Source organism: Kwoniella newhampshirensis, chromosome 3 (assembly GCF_039105145.1).
Source record: "Kwoniella newhampshirensis strain CBS 13917 chromosome 3, whole genome shotgun sequence".
Taxonomy (NCBI): Eukaryota; Fungi; Basidiomycota; class Tremellomycetes; order Tremellales; family Cryptococcaceae; genus Kwoniella; species Kwoniella newhampshirensis.
The window spans coordinates 940416-957121 of record NC_089957.1 but is presented as its reverse complement, the minus strand read 5'-3'; the positions used below and the strand labels follow the sequence as shown (position 1 = coordinate 957121).

Genomic DNA, 16706 nt, shown 5'->3' with positions numbered 1-16706 from the left:
TCATGTCCGAAAGCGACGTAAACAGCATTCCGAAATCCAGATCACCGCTCAGGCAGAACAGGCGAAAGCGTCACAGAAAGCGTTGGAGGATGAAATTAGGGAAAAGGTATATCATGAACAGAGAAAGGCACATCTGCAGCATAATATGGAAATGTTGGGTCTGAGTACAGGGAAATAACGAGGCGTAGATGGTTGATGGATTGCGATAGTCTGATCTCGGGCGATCTGAGTTGAAGAGGGTGATGTTATTGAAAGCTTGATGTATCCTCGCTATTTTGTAAGGCAGTAACAATCTCGTCCTAGACTGTTCTTTTCGGTTCGTCATGTGTTTCAGTGAATCCACCCTGCGACTGCACTCATCGGGATGTGCCCAGACTATGTAGGGAAAACAGCGTCAATCTAAGATACGTAAAAATCATATATCAATCTCTACCAAAGTCAAATCTAAGCTGTTGCCCCGAACTTCTCGCCAGTAGCTGGACTCTCAGTTGTCGCCGTTGCGCTCTGCTCAGGCTTAGGACTCGCCGCTTTGCCGAACCACCCCGATCCAGACGACTTTGTCTTCTCTTTCTCCTTTTGCTTCTTCTTCGTACCAGCGTTCATGACGAGTCTGCACAGAATCAAGCGGATTAGATAAGCCACTCCAACGAAACGACTACTCACCTCTCAAGCTCCCTTCTCTCATCGTCTGATTCATCCGCGTGGACATTCTTGAAGATCCCTCCGATAGTCATGATCGCCTTTGCTCGCTTCAAGCCCACATCCTTCGATATTCCCGGTTCGTAAAGTACTCCATCGACAGCGGCATTCAAAACCTACATTTGGCCAGGTCAGGCCATGTCGACACCGGCTAGAATGATACTCACATTGATGACCTCCCATCTCGTAGCCCGCCATGTGGTCAACAGCATCTTGCTTGACACTTCCTGAGCCAATGCCTCCATTTCTTCAGGAGTGGCATCGCCTTTGGCCTCTAGTCGTTCCAGCTCTTCCATCGCACTTTGCACACCAATCCTAACATGCCATTCCCTCAGTCAGCGAATAAACGCGTATCCATACAACGCAATACTCACGCCGAGCCCAACAGTCCCCAACCTTCCTTGACCATTCCACCCTTCTCCTTCAGCCGTCCGAAGAACCCCCCGCCGAAGAACTTCTTCGCTTTCAGATAGTTGCCCGCTTTCGTGATATATACCTGAGCAATAGTGTGCAACATCTATATGGGCAAAGTTTAGCTGCTGATCCTTCGTGTCCGACCGCAGCTCACCTCGACACCGAACGACTCTAGCTTGAGGTCTTCAGCTTCCACTTTTATTCGAGCCTCAAACACTTTGGTCTCAGGATCGTTGATATCTCCAGGGTGCTTCGCATCGACAAACGGTCGGATTCGCTGGATGAGCTTTTGTTGCAGCGACTCAATCCTGCCCAAGGAGAGAGGTCATAAGCTCGATCACACAAAAGGCTTACGCCTGCGGCACTTTGAGATAGCTCACCTGGCCTTACGTTCCCCTTCCTGCTTCTTCTCAATGGCTTCCAGCTGAGCCTTCTGCTCAGGAGTGAGCTTTGGCTTCGTCTTCTTGTCCTTATCACCAGCAGCCTTCTTGCTAAGCTGATCCGTACTGCCCGAAGCTGAAGGTGCATTGGAACCAGATCCGGCGAATGAAGAGTGATGGGCGAGGGATGTGTTCATGTTGGACTCAGCAACACTAGGCGATGTCGTAGTCGATTCGGTAGCGGCCTCTGCGGGACCTCCCGATGTTGATCCTGATGCAGTTGCAGTTGCCCCGCCCTCTGCTTCATCCTTCGCTGCCTCCATCTCGGCTCTCTCTTCGGGTGTCATGACGACGTCCATGGTGGATGTGAAGTCTGCAATGAGTTGCCATGTCAGCTCAAGCTAATCGTCTACATTACAGGTGCGATATAGCTGACCTTTGACCAGCGCGATCTCTCCGATCTAGCATGACATCAGCAACAGATCAAAATAGCAAGGCATGGAGCTCAACTCACATAATCGAAGAAAGCCTCTGCGGATTTACGAACATCATCAGCAATCGAAAGACAACTTTCCGGAATCACACGCACCTCCTCCGAAGATTTTTGAGAAGATCTCTTGCGGATCCACCATTCCCTCCTCTGGCTTGTCCATCGCATCTTTGCCAACTTTGTCGTAGAATGCACGCTTGTCAGGATCCGAAAGGATCTGGTATGCCTCGCTGACATGATTAGCATCAGCCGACCACGACTCGTGGGACATCTTGACAGCATGATCTTGAGTAGACCATACACTCACCCGACTTCTTTGAATTTCTGCTCTGCATCAGGAGCTTGACTGATGGCGAGAATCGTGTCAGTTATGCGGAATCTGCGGTGGGTCTCACATATACTGACTTTTTGTCAGGATGATACTGAACGTCTTGGATCAGCATACGAAGTCTGAGCTCGACAGACCAGCACTGACCTTGATAGCCAGTTTCCTATAGGCCTTCTTCAAGCTGATCGATTTCTTGGCTTTAGCTCCTTTCTCCTCCCATCGCTGTGGCAAACACCGACATGAACGATACTCACTCGATATCCGTCGCGTCGGGCTGCACCCCCAACAGGTCATACAATTGCGTATCTCTCACTTTCTTTGACATCTTGCACTGTTGATCTACTGTGCTTGTAGCCTATGTATGCGACCAGAGATGACTGCAATAGAAGATGGTGTCGTGAAAAGGAAGCTGATTATTCTTCACCTTGACTTTTGTGGTGACGTTGTGCATCGCCCGCCGAAACAGCAATTGTGTTTATGTGTGTTGAGTGGGAAACCTCGGTCAAGTCACGTGAGAGACATCTAGGGTATTCTCCCACGTGGTCCACGGGTTATTTCCTTTTGGCGAGTTTATCAGATCCCACTTCTGCTGCTGCTGCTTGCTGCTGCTGCTGCGAACTGCGAAGGAGGGAATCCACTCACTCTATAGGATGAAACAATCTTCTTCTTACCGTCTGGACTGTAGTCATCCCCGGACTTGGCTTCCTCTCTCTCTTTCTCCCTCTGTCCTTGTGACCTATCTCCTTCGTCTCCGCTTCGTCTCCGCTTCGTTGTCCCTTCTCTTTTTAAATTCCCATTCATTGCCATGGCATAAACACAGTGTGAACTCGGCTCATCATCTTCTCTCCTTGTCTCATCGTAGTGTGAACTCGTACTCCGCCATGGATGACACACCGGTAGCAGGTCCTTCAAGAGCACGTCGCAATCTCGACAGCTCAAACGACATCGCGAATCGTATAGTGGCTTTACAGAGAAAGAATGCTGCGCTATTGAGCGGGACGAGTTCGGGAAGCTCAGGTGACGGTCTGGGCTTGACTTCTCATCGGGGGGTCGATAGGGAAAGGAGTCGAGCTGGATTAGGTCAGGCAGCACAAGGTCATAATCAGACTGGGAATCGGCCCCCGAGTTCGTGAGTCGGCTCAAGCTGGATGCCCATTGGGGTTGTCCTAAGCTGACATCGATATCAATTTCAGGCCTCGTCGATTACCAACGTCTCAAATCAACCACCACCCTTCACAGTCACTCCGACCACCGGCTGAAATCAACCAATTCTCTCGAGGTACCGTTCCGATCTCATCAACACCACGAGCGCTGTATGATCCTTCACGCTCAGCTGTTCCTCAACCTTCACGGATTGACCGATCTCCCCGGCATCTCTCCGACAACGAAGACAGACACAGACGTCGAGTGCCTGAATCTCAATCTAGACGAGGCGATGGTATTGCAGCCCAGTCATCTTCAGGAGGATTGGGCTTAGCGGGTGCGAGGAAATTATTTGATCCAGCGGTGCATGATCCGCTTCATTTTGCGCCTCGTTCACCCGTGGCGCCATCGGCAGGCGAGAGTGAGGCGGCGCCTTCGTCAAGTCGACGTCTTCCGAGAAAACCATTAGGTATCTCAGGAGGAGCAGCGGAGGAAGGTGATCGAGAAAGAGAAAGACGGAAGCGAAGAGAGGGTAGTGAGAGAGGGAGTGTGCCTAGTCGAAAGAAAGACAGTGACGGTAAATCAAAAGAATCTAGAAGTAGCGAAGGAAGCGAGAGCTTCAAGGATCATGAGCGAGGAAAGGGCAACAAGTGAGTCTGCGAAGTCTAGCGAGGTTAGCAAGGGCGGAGAGACGGCGACTGACAGAAAGATTCTGGCAGAGACGCTGGTGTAAAACCAATCTTGAAGAAAATACACGATGAGATCAAAGAGCTTGAGCAGGAGCTGATCGATAAACATCGAAAGATGTCACAAGATCCAGAAGCGGGAATATCCATCCTGCTCGATCGAAAGGTGGATTCTTTCTCCAGAGAAGCAAGATCTCTAGCGGATGATGCAGCCGTCTGGGTCGATCTTATCGCCAAACACAAACGGTAGGCGCGATGTCTCTTCGCAAGTCGATTCACACCAACAGCTGACGTCTTGAAAGACTGGCAGAAATGCACGATCACTTCCTCGTGACCTTGTATGACCCCCTGGTCCCATCGTCATATCATCAATTGTCAGTCAAATATAACATCCCCTCGCGCCTTTGGCAAACAGGATTCCACCTGATCCTCGAACGACTCCGCCACGCATGGATGTCAAACAAACCTGCGGCGTTGGATCTGCTTACCGACGTAGTCTATGATGCGTACCGTTTTTACTCTGAGCTCTTGGAAAATCAGGCTTTGGTGCATTTTCGGACAGCTTGGATCGAAGCCTTGGGAGATCTGGCAAGATACAGAATGGCAATCGCCTCACATGTCTCTGAAGGATCTTCTGTGCAGCAGGAAAAGGATAGGAGAAAAGGACGAATCGACATCGATGACGAATCGGACAAACCCCCCATTTCATCAGGGGCAAGTATTGGAGCGGAAGTCGCTGAGAGCTGGGACGTGGAGGATAAGGAGACTTGGAGAACGACAGCGAGAGATTGGTATACCATGGGCATCACGGAAAAGCCCGGCGAAGGGAGGCTTCATCATCATCTGGCGTTGCTGTGCCGAGATGTTAAAGGACAGGAAGGCAGAGCTCTACATCACTTTGCAAAGAGGTGAGTGGCGACGCGCTGCGTTTAAGTCTGCACCATGACCTGACTCGTCTTCGCGGCTCAGTCTCACGGTCACTCACGAGTATGCGACGTCACGAGAATCAATCTTGCCCCTGTTCGATTTCGCTTTGCAATCTCAACGCTCTTTACCCGACGCGACAGCCATGGACCTCTTCATACGCCTCCACGGTATGCTCTTTACTCGGATCCAACTCGACGATTTCTCGACTGTCATGTCGAGGTATATGGAACGCCTTGAGGAAGATGCAAGTCTTGATGGAGTCAGCCGAAAGGCAACCATAACGCAAGTGGATTGGATGATCATGGGGAGTGTGAATCTCACCGGGGCGTTGCAGTATGGGATCAGCTCGGGCTTGGTCAGGAAAACCTTGGCACAAGAAGGGGCAGAAAGGCGGAAAGCACAGGCTCAAATGGCAGACGATGACGGCGATGGCGAAGAAGACGGCGGCGGCAGAGGTGGTGTCGATACACTGGTAACGGACAATCCCACTCATCTGCCTATGACTACTTCGCTGCACCCAGAGATAGACGACATTCAATCGAATGACGAACCTCCGCCCATAACGTTCACGTATGGCCTCGAACTTACTTTCGGTGTTCTGGAATTCGTTCTATCCCACCCAAACCGAATCCAAGGCTTTCATCAAGTCCTAAATCCTTATATTACCATTTTCCTCACCTTCCTTTGCACACTCTTACGTCAATCTCATGTGGGCGCATCGCTGGTCACGCACGTGCCGTGGTATCGTCTCGTGCAGTTTGTGAATTCTGCCAACATCGAGCTGACCGAAGAGAAGCGACTGGCGACTGGTCCCCCTCTCCCTGAAGATTGGCTGATTAGGGGTATGGAGTGGGTCGGTCGGAGGGTCTACGAACGAGGATTTTGGAAGGTCAAACAGAACAGTCGCGGATCGAATGGTATGGCTCCTCAGCCTCGAGTCGGCGGTGAAAGATTTCAGTCCGAAATGGACGTCTTACTGGCGAATTTCGATCCTGCCATGGATATCTCTGAAGGGGTTGTAGAAGAGGCGGACGGAACAGATTTGACGGACGGCCCTGTGGCTGTCAATCTGAGGAGGTGGAAGAGGGTAGCTTGGGCGGTGGGAGTGATGGCCAAGCATGTCGAAGGACTGGAGATTAGGGATGGTAGGTTAATCGTTGAGGGTATATTAGAGCAGAAGATCAAGGAGGCGGAAAGGAAAAAGCAAGAGGAGGAGGCAGAGGAAAAGTTGAGAGCCATAAAGCGGAGGGAGAAAGAAGCGATGGACGAGGTTGAACTATTGGAGCATATGGGCGTGGATATGGAGGAAGATATCGGCAGCGACGACGGAGATGCGGAATTGGTCGCTCTCAGGGTACGTCTCACCTATGGAAAGCCTTCTCCGATTGTACAGCTAAAGTTTTATCGCTCTCAGCATCGATTGCACGAACTCAAGACCAGCGCACAAGTCCCTTCCCCAAGGAATGCCAAGCCACGAAAGCCTCAGAGGCATTCATTACAAGTTGTACCTGGGTTCACTATGCTCATTTTCGACACGAATGTTATATTGGACTCGTTGGCTCTGTTCAGGAAGATTGTTGAGGGCGGACAATGGAGTGTGATCGTGCCCCTACCTGGTGAGCTTTCACACACTGGACACCCGAGAGATAAAAGCTGACCGTTGTTCGTTTTACAGTTGTAACGGAACTCGATGGTCTATCAAAAGAACCCGCTCCACTGGGTACCAATGCCAAAGCAGCAGTCACGTATCTCGAGACCCACATCCGTACCCGTTCATTGTGCTTGAAGATCCAGACTACGAAAGGCAACTATCTTTCCGACCTCTTGATCCGTACAGAACATCTTGACGACTCGACCTCTTCTTCCAACCCCAACCCCGAAACGACCGCCCGCACCATGGATGATCGGATTCTCAACATTGCGAGTTTTGCGAAAGATCATTTCGTGGATCGTAGCGGACTGTTGGGGATGCCCAAAGGTGAAGTGGGAGCTACGAAAGTGTGTTTGGTCAGCAATGACAGGAATTTGAGGTTGAAAGCGAGAGGAAGAGGAGTGGATGTGGCGGATGAGAAAGAGCTGAGTGGGGTTTTGTCGAGGGTTTAATATTCATCAGATTGCACGGTAGGCAGTGGAATGTGTATCTGCTGTATCTAGAGAGGAGAATGTTTGTATGTATAGTGCAGTAGGGCCGAGTAGGCAATGGTCATCGACCTCGATGCATGTGCAGTGTCAAGTATAGATTGACCGTCTATCCATTGAAAACGCCACGATGGTCTGTGCGTTTGTCGAAAGGAGGCTTGTGCGGTGGGAGGTGCAATGGCGAAGATACGTTTCACATCCCAATTCTCTGATCGTGATCTCGTCTTGACATCTTTTCCTCTATCCCCTTCTAAATCTACAATCATTCAATCTTTCAATAACACAGGATCATCTCGCTCTTCGGACATCATGCAGATCGCGCTCATCTTCCTGTCATTCGTCTCCCTCGTCAGCGCGACTTTGACCATCTCTCAACCCACCGCCGCACATTGGTGTAAGTGTCCCTCCACACCTTCTAAATTTCCCACTACTCACAGGAGCAAGATGGTATGGATGACCTAGACTCAAGGCTGATGAAATACATGTTTAATTGGGGCAACAGGGGTCGGTCAGAGCTTGAACACTTTGGCATGGAGCGGGACGGACCCGAATCAGTTCTCTGTCTTCTTGTCTAATCCCGATACTAGCGTGCTGGTGAGTGTCATATGGCCTGATCTTCCATCCTCTTCCTTTTTATGTTCATCAGTATTATTATCTTGGAACTACTCCCTTGTTATTCCTCTCCCTTCTCAGTCCGGCCGTACGACTGACACAGAATATGGCTGACATTTTTGTCTTTTTCAAAACAGACGAGTATGCTTGCTCTCGAGTCTATCGTGATGACTTACCAGACTTCGCTGACCATCAACCCGTGAGCTCTCATAGCTGAGCTACTCGCTTTTGACGCTCAAAGTCAACTTCAGCTGAACTGGCTCGCTTTCACGCTCAGGGGTAACATCAAAGCTGCAACTGGATATACACTCCTTCTCACGAACCCGCTCAACTCGTCAGGTGAGTGAGACTAGACAGCTATTGGGTTTCCGGCCGTTCCCGATGATTCCCCCGGTCGATTTTCACCACGACTTATGCCTTGATTTAGAAGTGTATGCTACTTCCGAGTCCTTCGAGATCAAATCTGTCGGTTCGACCTATCCTCCTCAAACTACCGCAGGAAACACCAGCACCACCGCGACCGTCTCTGACGTGGGTACACCTACCGGAACCAACGATGTCACTACAGCTACCAGTCCCACTTCCTCTCAATCGGCAGGACTCCAGTCTGGTGAGGTAGGCTTGTGGATGTTGGCTCTGGTGACGATTGCGGGAGGATCGGTGGCGTCGCTATGAGCGCGCGAGCGAGCGAGCGAGCGAGCGAGTGTGGTGAACGTGTCGAGAATGGGAGGTGGACATTGATGCGATATGGACATTTAGGAAGGCTAATAAGTGAGATATCTGGCTTCTATGTACCCCTGACCCAACTCTCGTCAACAGCCTTGAGCGTATGCATGTCATGTTGTCAATTGATCAGACGGGGGATAAACGTGAACATTGTGGTCGTCAGTGGTGGACGTGTAAAGTGGAGGTCTGTGCGTGCGCCACCGGTGACGGACTAGGTACTCGAGAAAGATAACTGCAACTGGTCTCTTTCTCTTTCTCTCTCTCTCTCTCTTGGCATCGTTCACACCGTACACTTGATCAGCATATCACCGTCTCGCACGTCCGGTCAATCCGACTACTGCACGTCTTGGCTCGAGACACTTGCTCGCATACCCCATTCCACACCACCAGCAGTCGCATGGAAGCACCAAGAGGTTTCAGCCCCAATATGACAAGTCTCGTATGTCATAGATCTCCTTTTTACCTCGTTCAGATTCAAGCTGATCGCGTCCTCGACACCCCGACAGCACGCCGTGGTCCTAGACTACGTCACTACGCAAGCATATTCATCCACGGCCAAAGTCCTCGCCACATCACGACCTCTTTCATATCCTCCTACATCTCTGCCAACCGACACGACGTCAGATGGGCCGGGAAATCAGGGAGATGGAGATGGAGATGGAGACGAGACGATGATGGATCTGGATGATGATGGAGTTGATGACGATGATGAAGCGTCGTCTTCTAGAAAGACGGAGAAGAGGCCATCGAAAGGTGTGATCATCGACCAGGATCTCTTGGATAGTATCGAACGACGGAGGGGTGAGCCGCTTTCCTATCTTCGCCGTCTTTGCGTCTACCCCACGCAGGATCGAGCAGGTGTCTCTCGAGGCAGTCAGGACACATCGCTAGTCGTGTGCTGTCATCATATGTATCTGATTACGATACTGATCATCTCCCTGTCACTCATGCAGTCATCCTCAACCACATCCTCAACGGAGCGATCATCCGCGCTGTCGAGGGTCTCAACACTTATTTTTCTTCAGTCCTCGCTGACCCCCCAGCCAATCTCACGTCGGCCGGATCCTCATCTGTCATCCAACATAGCAACGGCCATCCATCGCATCTGTCTTCGACCTACCTCTCCTCGACATCCTCGAGACCCACGAATGGAGGCGGTCATCCTTCCGGATCGATATCCGATCACTCCCTTCCTGTCTTCTTACATTCGTACCATCCCTCACATGTCCGACTCAATCTTCAGATCCAACAATTCATAGAATCTTTCAGACAACTCACGCCCTCCTCACCCTCTTCTCCTTCCTCATCAATATCAAGTCTCACAAATTCTCAAACCCTCAACAATGGAGCTGGTACCGGAACGATTTCGATGACTTCGAGTAGCGTCACGTTGACACATGCGCTCACTGCCGCCCAAGGACTTCATAGCGAAGCGAAGAAGTTACCGGCGGATGTGAGGGCGATATATCTCCAGGAGATCAAGGATGTAGGAGCGTTGTTTGCGTATACGGATCCGGAGACGAGTATTCTCAAAGGGTTCTTGGAACAGAGTAGGAGGATTGCATTGGCCGATCAGATCAATTCGGCTATATTGAGTGAGTATACGGGTCACACCTCGGTCTCATCGTACATTGTCAACGTCTTCCGACCACGTCCAAGACCACAGGGTATACGGTGTGAACTGAACACTGATCGCTTATTCTGAACCCGTCGTAGGATCCGAAGGAAGATCTGTCCAGAGTCAGTTGGAAACTTACGCCAGACGAACAACAGCTGTATACAACGTTCTAGCGGAAAACGGCATCGATCCAAGACCTCCTTGGACATCAGCAGATGGGCAGGGGAAAGAACAGCTCGCAGCGGTGAGTAGTGAGATTCAAAGAGTATACGAAGTAAAGGTTGACGATGAAGCTGATGTTTCTGTCTCTTGACGTAAGTTCTGGAAACGGCAAACTGATGAGAGGTTCAGATTGAGGGACTTTGTAGCGCAGTCCTGGTAGTGTCAAGTGAAGGGAGCGTCATGTCGAAGCAGAGTGTAATAGTTGAAGAATACCATAGTTGTGAGAGCACAGACACGATAGTCGAGACTGTCGCGGACTGAGGGTATTTTGTATAGTCATTTCCTGTTATATCCACTGGTCAAGCATGTTACACTAGATACATTTCCGTTCACGGATCGCGATATCGTATCCTAGGAGATATAGGCGTGTGGAAGAGTACAAGCTGTCACCTCACCGCATGGCCTCTGGCGCAAGGAACGCAGTACCTCTTCAATGCTCCAGACATCTACCCGCCCCCCCCCCTGCCGACCTTGTAACGTACTCCGCTGCCCTAAGCTCTGAATTTCGCATGAGCTCTGAGGAAGCTATAACTTCCACTATCCGTATCATCGCCCTTACCAACCCCACATCCTCTCAGATAACAATTCCTCCCATACCCGATACCCAAGAAAGGTCGAAGAGGATGGAACGCCGTATAAGGTCTGAAATCTCTTTGATTCACATCGGGTTCTTGGGGTGGGAAGTGGATGGTCTCCTCGGTGACGGAAGTGAGGGAGCCGAGGGTGGATCGGTGTAGCGCGAAGTTTGTCTCGGGGGATGTCACTATCTTGTCGAAATCCGAGTCAGGTTGGGGTCGGAGAGATCTTGTATGGTTCTCAGACTCGGACTTGGGCTTGTGAAGGAGACGTAAGTGCGATAACGCAGAAGATAGTTTAGAAGGTGAATCTGGACAGAGAGAGTTCTTCCTCTTCGAAGAGGGGAGACAAACATTGGATATGGTAGACATCAGTCCTGAATGAGCTTGGAAAGAAGCAGATGCGATACCGTCGGGATGCACTAGAAGTGAAGAAGTCGGCGTGTTGAGGTGACGAAGGTCAAAGACATTCACTATGCCGTTGGAGCTGAATCAGACGACAATCATGCGTCAGCCAAGTCCTACTTCGGACGATTTCATTAAAAGCACGACGATCGTGATGGATGGTGGATGGTATCGAAAGGGGAGGGTAAAGGGGTAGGTCCCCAGTGTATCGTGACAATTGGGCAGAACCAGAAAATCATTTGATGCCACTCACCAAGCACTCGTCACGTTCTTACTTTCCCCCAAAACCACTCCCACTTTCATGATCCCTCTTCCTAGTCCGGTCGGTGCGCCACTTTCGTTATGGTGGGCCAGTCCGTCTCCCGCCCAGGAGAGCAGAGCGGTTCTTCTCGATTGGCGCAGATCGTAAAGTTTTATCTGACCATCGTTCAGACCTGCGAATATCAGGTTGCCAGAGACAGGTTCGGTGATCAGTGTAGTGACGACGCTCTGAGAATTGGTTTCAAGTGTCTGCCGAGGGGGGCGAAAAGTTATGTCAGTAATTGAGTCTCGTTCTCGTATAAAGACTCAAGCAACCCTCAATACGCTGTGCTTCATCGAACCGACGGAGGCTACGTCACGTCCGGGCACCACGATTGCCTCCCCAGGCGCCACATACTGCAGCCGACCATTTCGCCCAAACTCACCTGAACACACCTCTCAGCCGGAGCATCCCAGACATTCACAATCCCACTAGCACCGCCCACGATCAATTGCCCTTTCGTCCTGAACCAACTCGTGACCAGTTTCCTATCGTCCGCGTCGTCTACCTGTACGCCATGAAGTGGCGAGAGCAAGTCAAGGGCTCTGAAGCATGCGATGGGCTTGATGAGTGATGGTTCAGGATGTTGGGAGCCGGACAGGATGTGGATGTCGCCATTATCTGGACGAAAAGTGTGATCAGCTTTTCACATCATAGCGGTCTTTGATCATCGTTCATCGCGAAGGTTGAACGGGACAGTGTTTGCTCGTCTAGGCTGCGGCTTAGCTGGAAGCTCACAAAGCAATTCGAGAGACGAATAGATTTCGATAATATATACCTCCGCCCTTCACAGAGATCTTCGCACTCACTGATCTCGGCAAGAATCACAGTCTGCTCATGAAGCTCGTTCACGAATCTGGCCGATGTGATGGCCGCGTTGGGAGGAAGATCCAGATCAACATGTCCTGTTTTTCGAGAAGTGCTCCAGTCCCACAGTCTATAGTAGTACCGTGATTCGTTGATCAGCGTCTACATTTACGTTGTCGCTCCATCACAGACGGTGAATCTGAAACACAGACTCATGAAATATGAAGATGCAGCAACACATACAGCAAATCATGCGTCTTGTTACATGACATGACGGTACTTCCGAAAGAATGACAGGTGATTGTCGTCCATGGGTCGGGCGAAGTGATATCTTTCATAGCCCACTGCCAGGGAAGACCAACTAGCGAAAGTTACACCTTATCAGCGATAGGCTAGAGACTGACAACTGCCACTAGAAGCAGGTCTCCGCATTGGAGCAGATATCGTCGCCCTTGGTCTAAAGGATTTATGGGCAAGTGGGACGCTGGGACATCGTCATGACATGAATCGTCACACTCACCCTGCTGCTCCGCAATCACTAGCGAATCTTCCAACACTCGATGTCTCAATGTCCATGTTTTCTCTTGCGTACTGGTACTTTCGTGACGCTTCTGAGAGGCAGAGGAAGACAGCTTGATCTCATTCCGACGTCCATCCTGTCATTTCAAGAAAATCTCTTTAGCTGCCTCGATCATCGTCACGGTGAAATGGTCACTCACAGTAAGGTACGCTTGGAGAGCCAATTTTGTCTTGTGGAACAGGTCGGTGTTGAGGTGCTTGCGACCGACCTTCACCCGCACTTGACCGTGTCTCTCTGCCTTCACAGCCCATCCTTGTAGGAATGTCTTCGCTAAGTCGAGGACAACGTCGATCATCTCATTTGTCCCCTTTTTCTCTCCATCGTTGGAGAACACGAATCGAGATAACTCCCTCGATGAGTTGATTTCACTTTCAGCAGTCGCCGGCTCGACCAATTTGCGGAAGACTTCTTCCATTGCCGCTTTCACGATCGTCGCTACTCCAGCATCAGGATCATGATAAAGCCCTTTGAGAACAGTGATCACTCTCAGTAATCCGATCATCCTCTCGCTCATCGCCGTCGTCACACCTGCTCTTTTGCCCATCTTTTTGATCATTTCCTTGATTTCCTCTCTTTGACTATTGGAAACGGTGGGCAACATCTGTTGAACCATGAACGTCCACATGGTCATCTTCGTCCACTCGCCTGCAAGTTCGAGGGTATTGATGAACATCCTCGCCAGTTCCTTCCTGACCAAAGGCGATCCTTCTATCCGGGTGTGTCTCACCAATCGCTCTGACATATCCAGGATCGAGTCCAGTTCTTCCATTCCAGAATCGAAGGGGAGCTGGATGCTGACCCATCTTGTCAGAGCGTATATTGCCGTTGCCCTGCTCTCCACATCTGGACCAGAGATCATGGACAGCAGGTCATCTCTCAAAACATCAACAATCATTCCTTCCTCAGGTCGATCGAGCGAACCGAGGACTTGTCCAATGAGCAATGCGCCCCATTGTCGGATCAGCTCAGAAGCAGATCGGAGCATCATCCTGGACATGCTGAGCGTTCGAATCACCAATCGAGGTGAGTGACAGCCGGTTACAAAACTCGAGATGGTGCTCAGTATAGCGGCAGTCTGGATGATCTGCGCGACAATCTGGTTTCGTGCATCGCTTCCGGGGTCTTGATTGTCCTGATGCAGCGTGTCATCGGAAGGGCTCGAACTGTCCTCGATGTCGGTATCCATTTGCGACAGACTCGATTGCAAAGCTTCTAGAAAAAATTTGACAGCAGATAATTCGGTAAGACCTTCTGCCTTCAACCCTATTTCCTTGTGACTCGCGTTCGCCTCGTCTGTCGTGTTCAGAGCCAGAACACATCGATCGTATCTGGCCAGACTAGCCCAAATGCTGATCGACTGCCCACTGATGGTTTCATCTCGCAGATCCAACAGTCTCGCAGCGACGTCCAACGCACCACCCTGGACAGCTTGGATCAGACCTCTTCTGTCCAATCCTCGTAAACATGAGTCGAGTGCTTGGCAAGCCTGCACGCGTAACTTCGATGTCATAGCCGCTGCACATATGATGGGCAATCTTGTCAAGCTAGCAGACATCGAGCCGCTCCCACCGGGAGCCAGGCTGATCGTGTTTGATGGAGAGGGGTCGACAATCTGACTGGAAGTCGTGATGCTTTCCAGTTGATCTGCCAAAAACGAAACAAGTTTCAGATCCTTTTCCCATACGGTACTTCTCACACCTTCGTCGAAATATTTGGGCAATTGTTCGAACAGATTGTCCATGATCAGATCCCACGTTGTCCACAATGCATGACCTGTGGTACTTGGGATCGGAGGGATCGATTCCGGGACGATTCGATAGGCTCCCATGACTCTGCGTGAGAGTATGAAACCGACAGCGAGGTTGTTCACCACATCTCCTGATTTGCCGAAAAGTTGCTGGTATTCCGCCCCTTCTAATGTTTGCCATGCGATCGTGTGAACTATAGCAGCGAGTTCGTACCACAGTCGATCTTTCAATTCCTGACTCATATTGTCCCATAACGAGGACATGTAGCTGTCTCGTTTTCGAACATATCGCTCTCCATCCCCTTTGGTGAGTGGAAACGTTTGCAAATTGTGGAAGAGAAGCGCGATCCGCAATGGAGAAAGGAGACAGGCCGTAAAGAGATCGTCTGGCATACCATTGATCTTTGGGGCTGATTGATTGGGTCCACACGCTGCGAAGTGAATCTGTCGACGAGCGTAGACAGCAGGATACTGTTCCGCGACGGAGGCGTCTTGAGCAGCGGCCGCTCGGAGTTGAGTATCGATCTGTTCTGCTTCTGTTTGTGCGGCTCGAATAAAACGACCAGCGTGTTGGCAGTCCCACACGTAACAGGTCGAGGCACCAGCCCAGGTCAGGAGGTCGAAAAGCATGATAGGGATATATCTGTGGGAGACGGAAAGGGCAAGGGAGGGCAAGCCATGGCGACAGGGATCAGGAAGAAAATTCCGCCTGGTCAGCACGCTCCTCATCATCGACATACCAAAGACGACAATCAGACCCACTCCGAAGGCCCTCCTCCGTGTCGGAGGCAGTCATCAAAATCCCTATCATAGCACCACAACTCGCCTGCCTCAGTCGGCGGTTCCTGAATCCCGTGCCCATTGTAGATCACCGCGACATAACTGTTCGGACCAGCAGCAAGACGAGCTTTCTGTAGATGATGTTGGATAACAGATTTAGATGGGTCTGGCGCCTGTACGGAGGAGGAAAGTTGGTCAGGGGTTTGGGAATGGTAGGCATGTAACTTGCATAAAAATTATCACATAGAAAGGCTTCAGATCTATACTTACGGATCTGCATTGGAGTTCTGCATGGTTGCTAAGGGTTTTGACTTGCTGGATATACTCTGCGATGTCGTATCGAGGAGTCAGCCTCAAACACACACATTCCGACGGCTCTGCTGTCTGTAGGTTCTGCTTCCTCAAGTACGATGTCGAAATGCTCACTCACTCTTCATTATCTTTGTCATACTACCCAACGGATCTTTGACATCAGGGGCCATCCAGGCGTACAGTCCTACTTCTCTCAATGCCATCTCGTGCGAAAGATGCAGACAAGTGAACAACACCGCTTGACTACAATGAGCAGCTGAGCCCTCGATCCGTCAGTAACGCCCTTCCTTTTTGTATGACGGTCTGCCTGAACAAGCACTTCCGTCCGGATACAGAGGTAAGAAACAACCTACCATCCCCTCTATCGGTTTCCATCTCCACTTTCCCTTTCTCCTCCCCATCAACTCGATGTCTCACTCCAGCCCATGCTAAGGTCGGTCTCCCAACTCGTGAATCTGCGGTGCCACGAGTACTACCCCAGCTTGATGTGGTCACCCATCCACTACCTGATCCTTCCGATGGAGTAATGGAATCCAACCGGGGCATCGAGGAGTTGATGCGTTGGAAAGTTGCCGATGGCAGAGATGGTGGTGGCTGCATCTTGTCAAGTCGTCGCCAAGGCCATGTGAATCGGTGTGTTCGGCGAACAAGGAGGTCAGCCATAAGTCGGTAAGTAGAGTTCGTGATCACTCGATGAGATGTAAGGTCCACTTGATCCCTCCTTTGTCTTCTAGCTGACAAAGGACTCTGCCCTCCGAGTCAACAACACCTTTGTTCTACTTTGTCTTTGGTACGCAAACAATCGTCCCACGCCT

At 50.7% G+C, this 16706-nt stretch overlaps 5 protein-coding genes across 5 annotated transcripts; 3 read left to right on the top strand and 2 right to left on the bottom strand.

Annotated features, from left to right (window-relative positions):
• Positions 1–444: 444 nt before the first annotated feature.
• On the bottom strand, positions 445–2636 carry IAR55_001708 (uncharacterized protein; the record flags this gene model as incomplete). The annotated part of the gene is made up of 13 exons (XM_066944832.1): positions 445–610; positions 664–815; positions 867–1014; positions 1074–1216; positions 1268–1421; positions 1494–1866; positions 1930–1954; positions 2008–2024; positions 2083–2213; positions 2291–2329; positions 2389–2405; positions 2459–2492; positions 2566–2636. The coding sequence occupies 13 exons, from the start codon at positions 2634–2636 to the stop codon at positions 445–447; spliced, it is 1470 nt and encodes a 489-aa protein (XP_066804755.1).
• Positions 2637–3192: 556 nt separating this feature from the next.
• IAR55_001707 (uncharacterized protein) lies at positions 3193–7170 on the top strand (the record flags this gene model as incomplete). Its single annotated transcript, XM_066944831.1, has 7 exons — positions 3193–3440; positions 3505–4104; positions 4174–4386; positions 4443–5048; positions 5110–6421; positions 6482–6683; positions 6743–7170. The coding sequence occupies 7 exons, from the start codon at positions 3193–3195 to the stop codon at positions 7168–7170; spliced, it is 3609 nt and encodes a 1202-aa protein (XP_066804754.1).
• A 345-nt stretch (positions 7171–7515) lies between these two features.
• Positions 7516–8493, top strand: IAR55_001706 (uncharacterized protein; the record flags this gene model as incomplete). Its single annotated transcript, XM_066944830.1, has 5 exons — positions 7516–7600; positions 7709–7800; positions 7956–8017; positions 8096–8157; positions 8246–8493. The coding sequence occupies 5 exons, from the start codon at positions 7516–7518 to the stop codon at positions 8491–8493; spliced, it is 549 nt and encodes a 182-aa protein (XP_066804753.1).
• A 448-nt stretch (positions 8494–8941) lies between these two features.
• On the top strand, positions 8942–10544 carry IAR55_001705 (uncharacterized protein; the record flags this gene model as incomplete). Its single annotated transcript, XM_066944829.1, has 5 exons — positions 8942–8983; positions 9051–9345; positions 9498–10139; positions 10261–10406; positions 10482–10544. The coding sequence occupies 5 exons, from the start codon at positions 8942–8944 to the stop codon at positions 10542–10544; spliced, it is 1188 nt and encodes a 395-aa protein (XP_066804752.1).
• Positions 10545–10875: 331 nt separating this feature from the next.
• On the bottom strand, positions 10876–16491 carry IAR55_001704 (uncharacterized protein; the record flags this gene model as incomplete). The annotated part of the gene is made up of 11 exons (XM_066944828.1): positions 10876–11446; positions 11618–11874; positions 12051–12286; positions 12475–12602; positions 12716–12833; positions 12993–13128; positions 13192–15442; positions 15562–15752; positions 15850–15905; positions 16010–16147; positions 16245–16491. The coding sequence occupies 11 exons, from the start codon at positions 16489–16491 to the stop codon at positions 10876–10878; spliced, it is 4329 nt and encodes a 1442-aa protein (XP_066804751.1).
• Between the last annotated feature and the right edge of the window lie 215 nt (positions 16492–16706).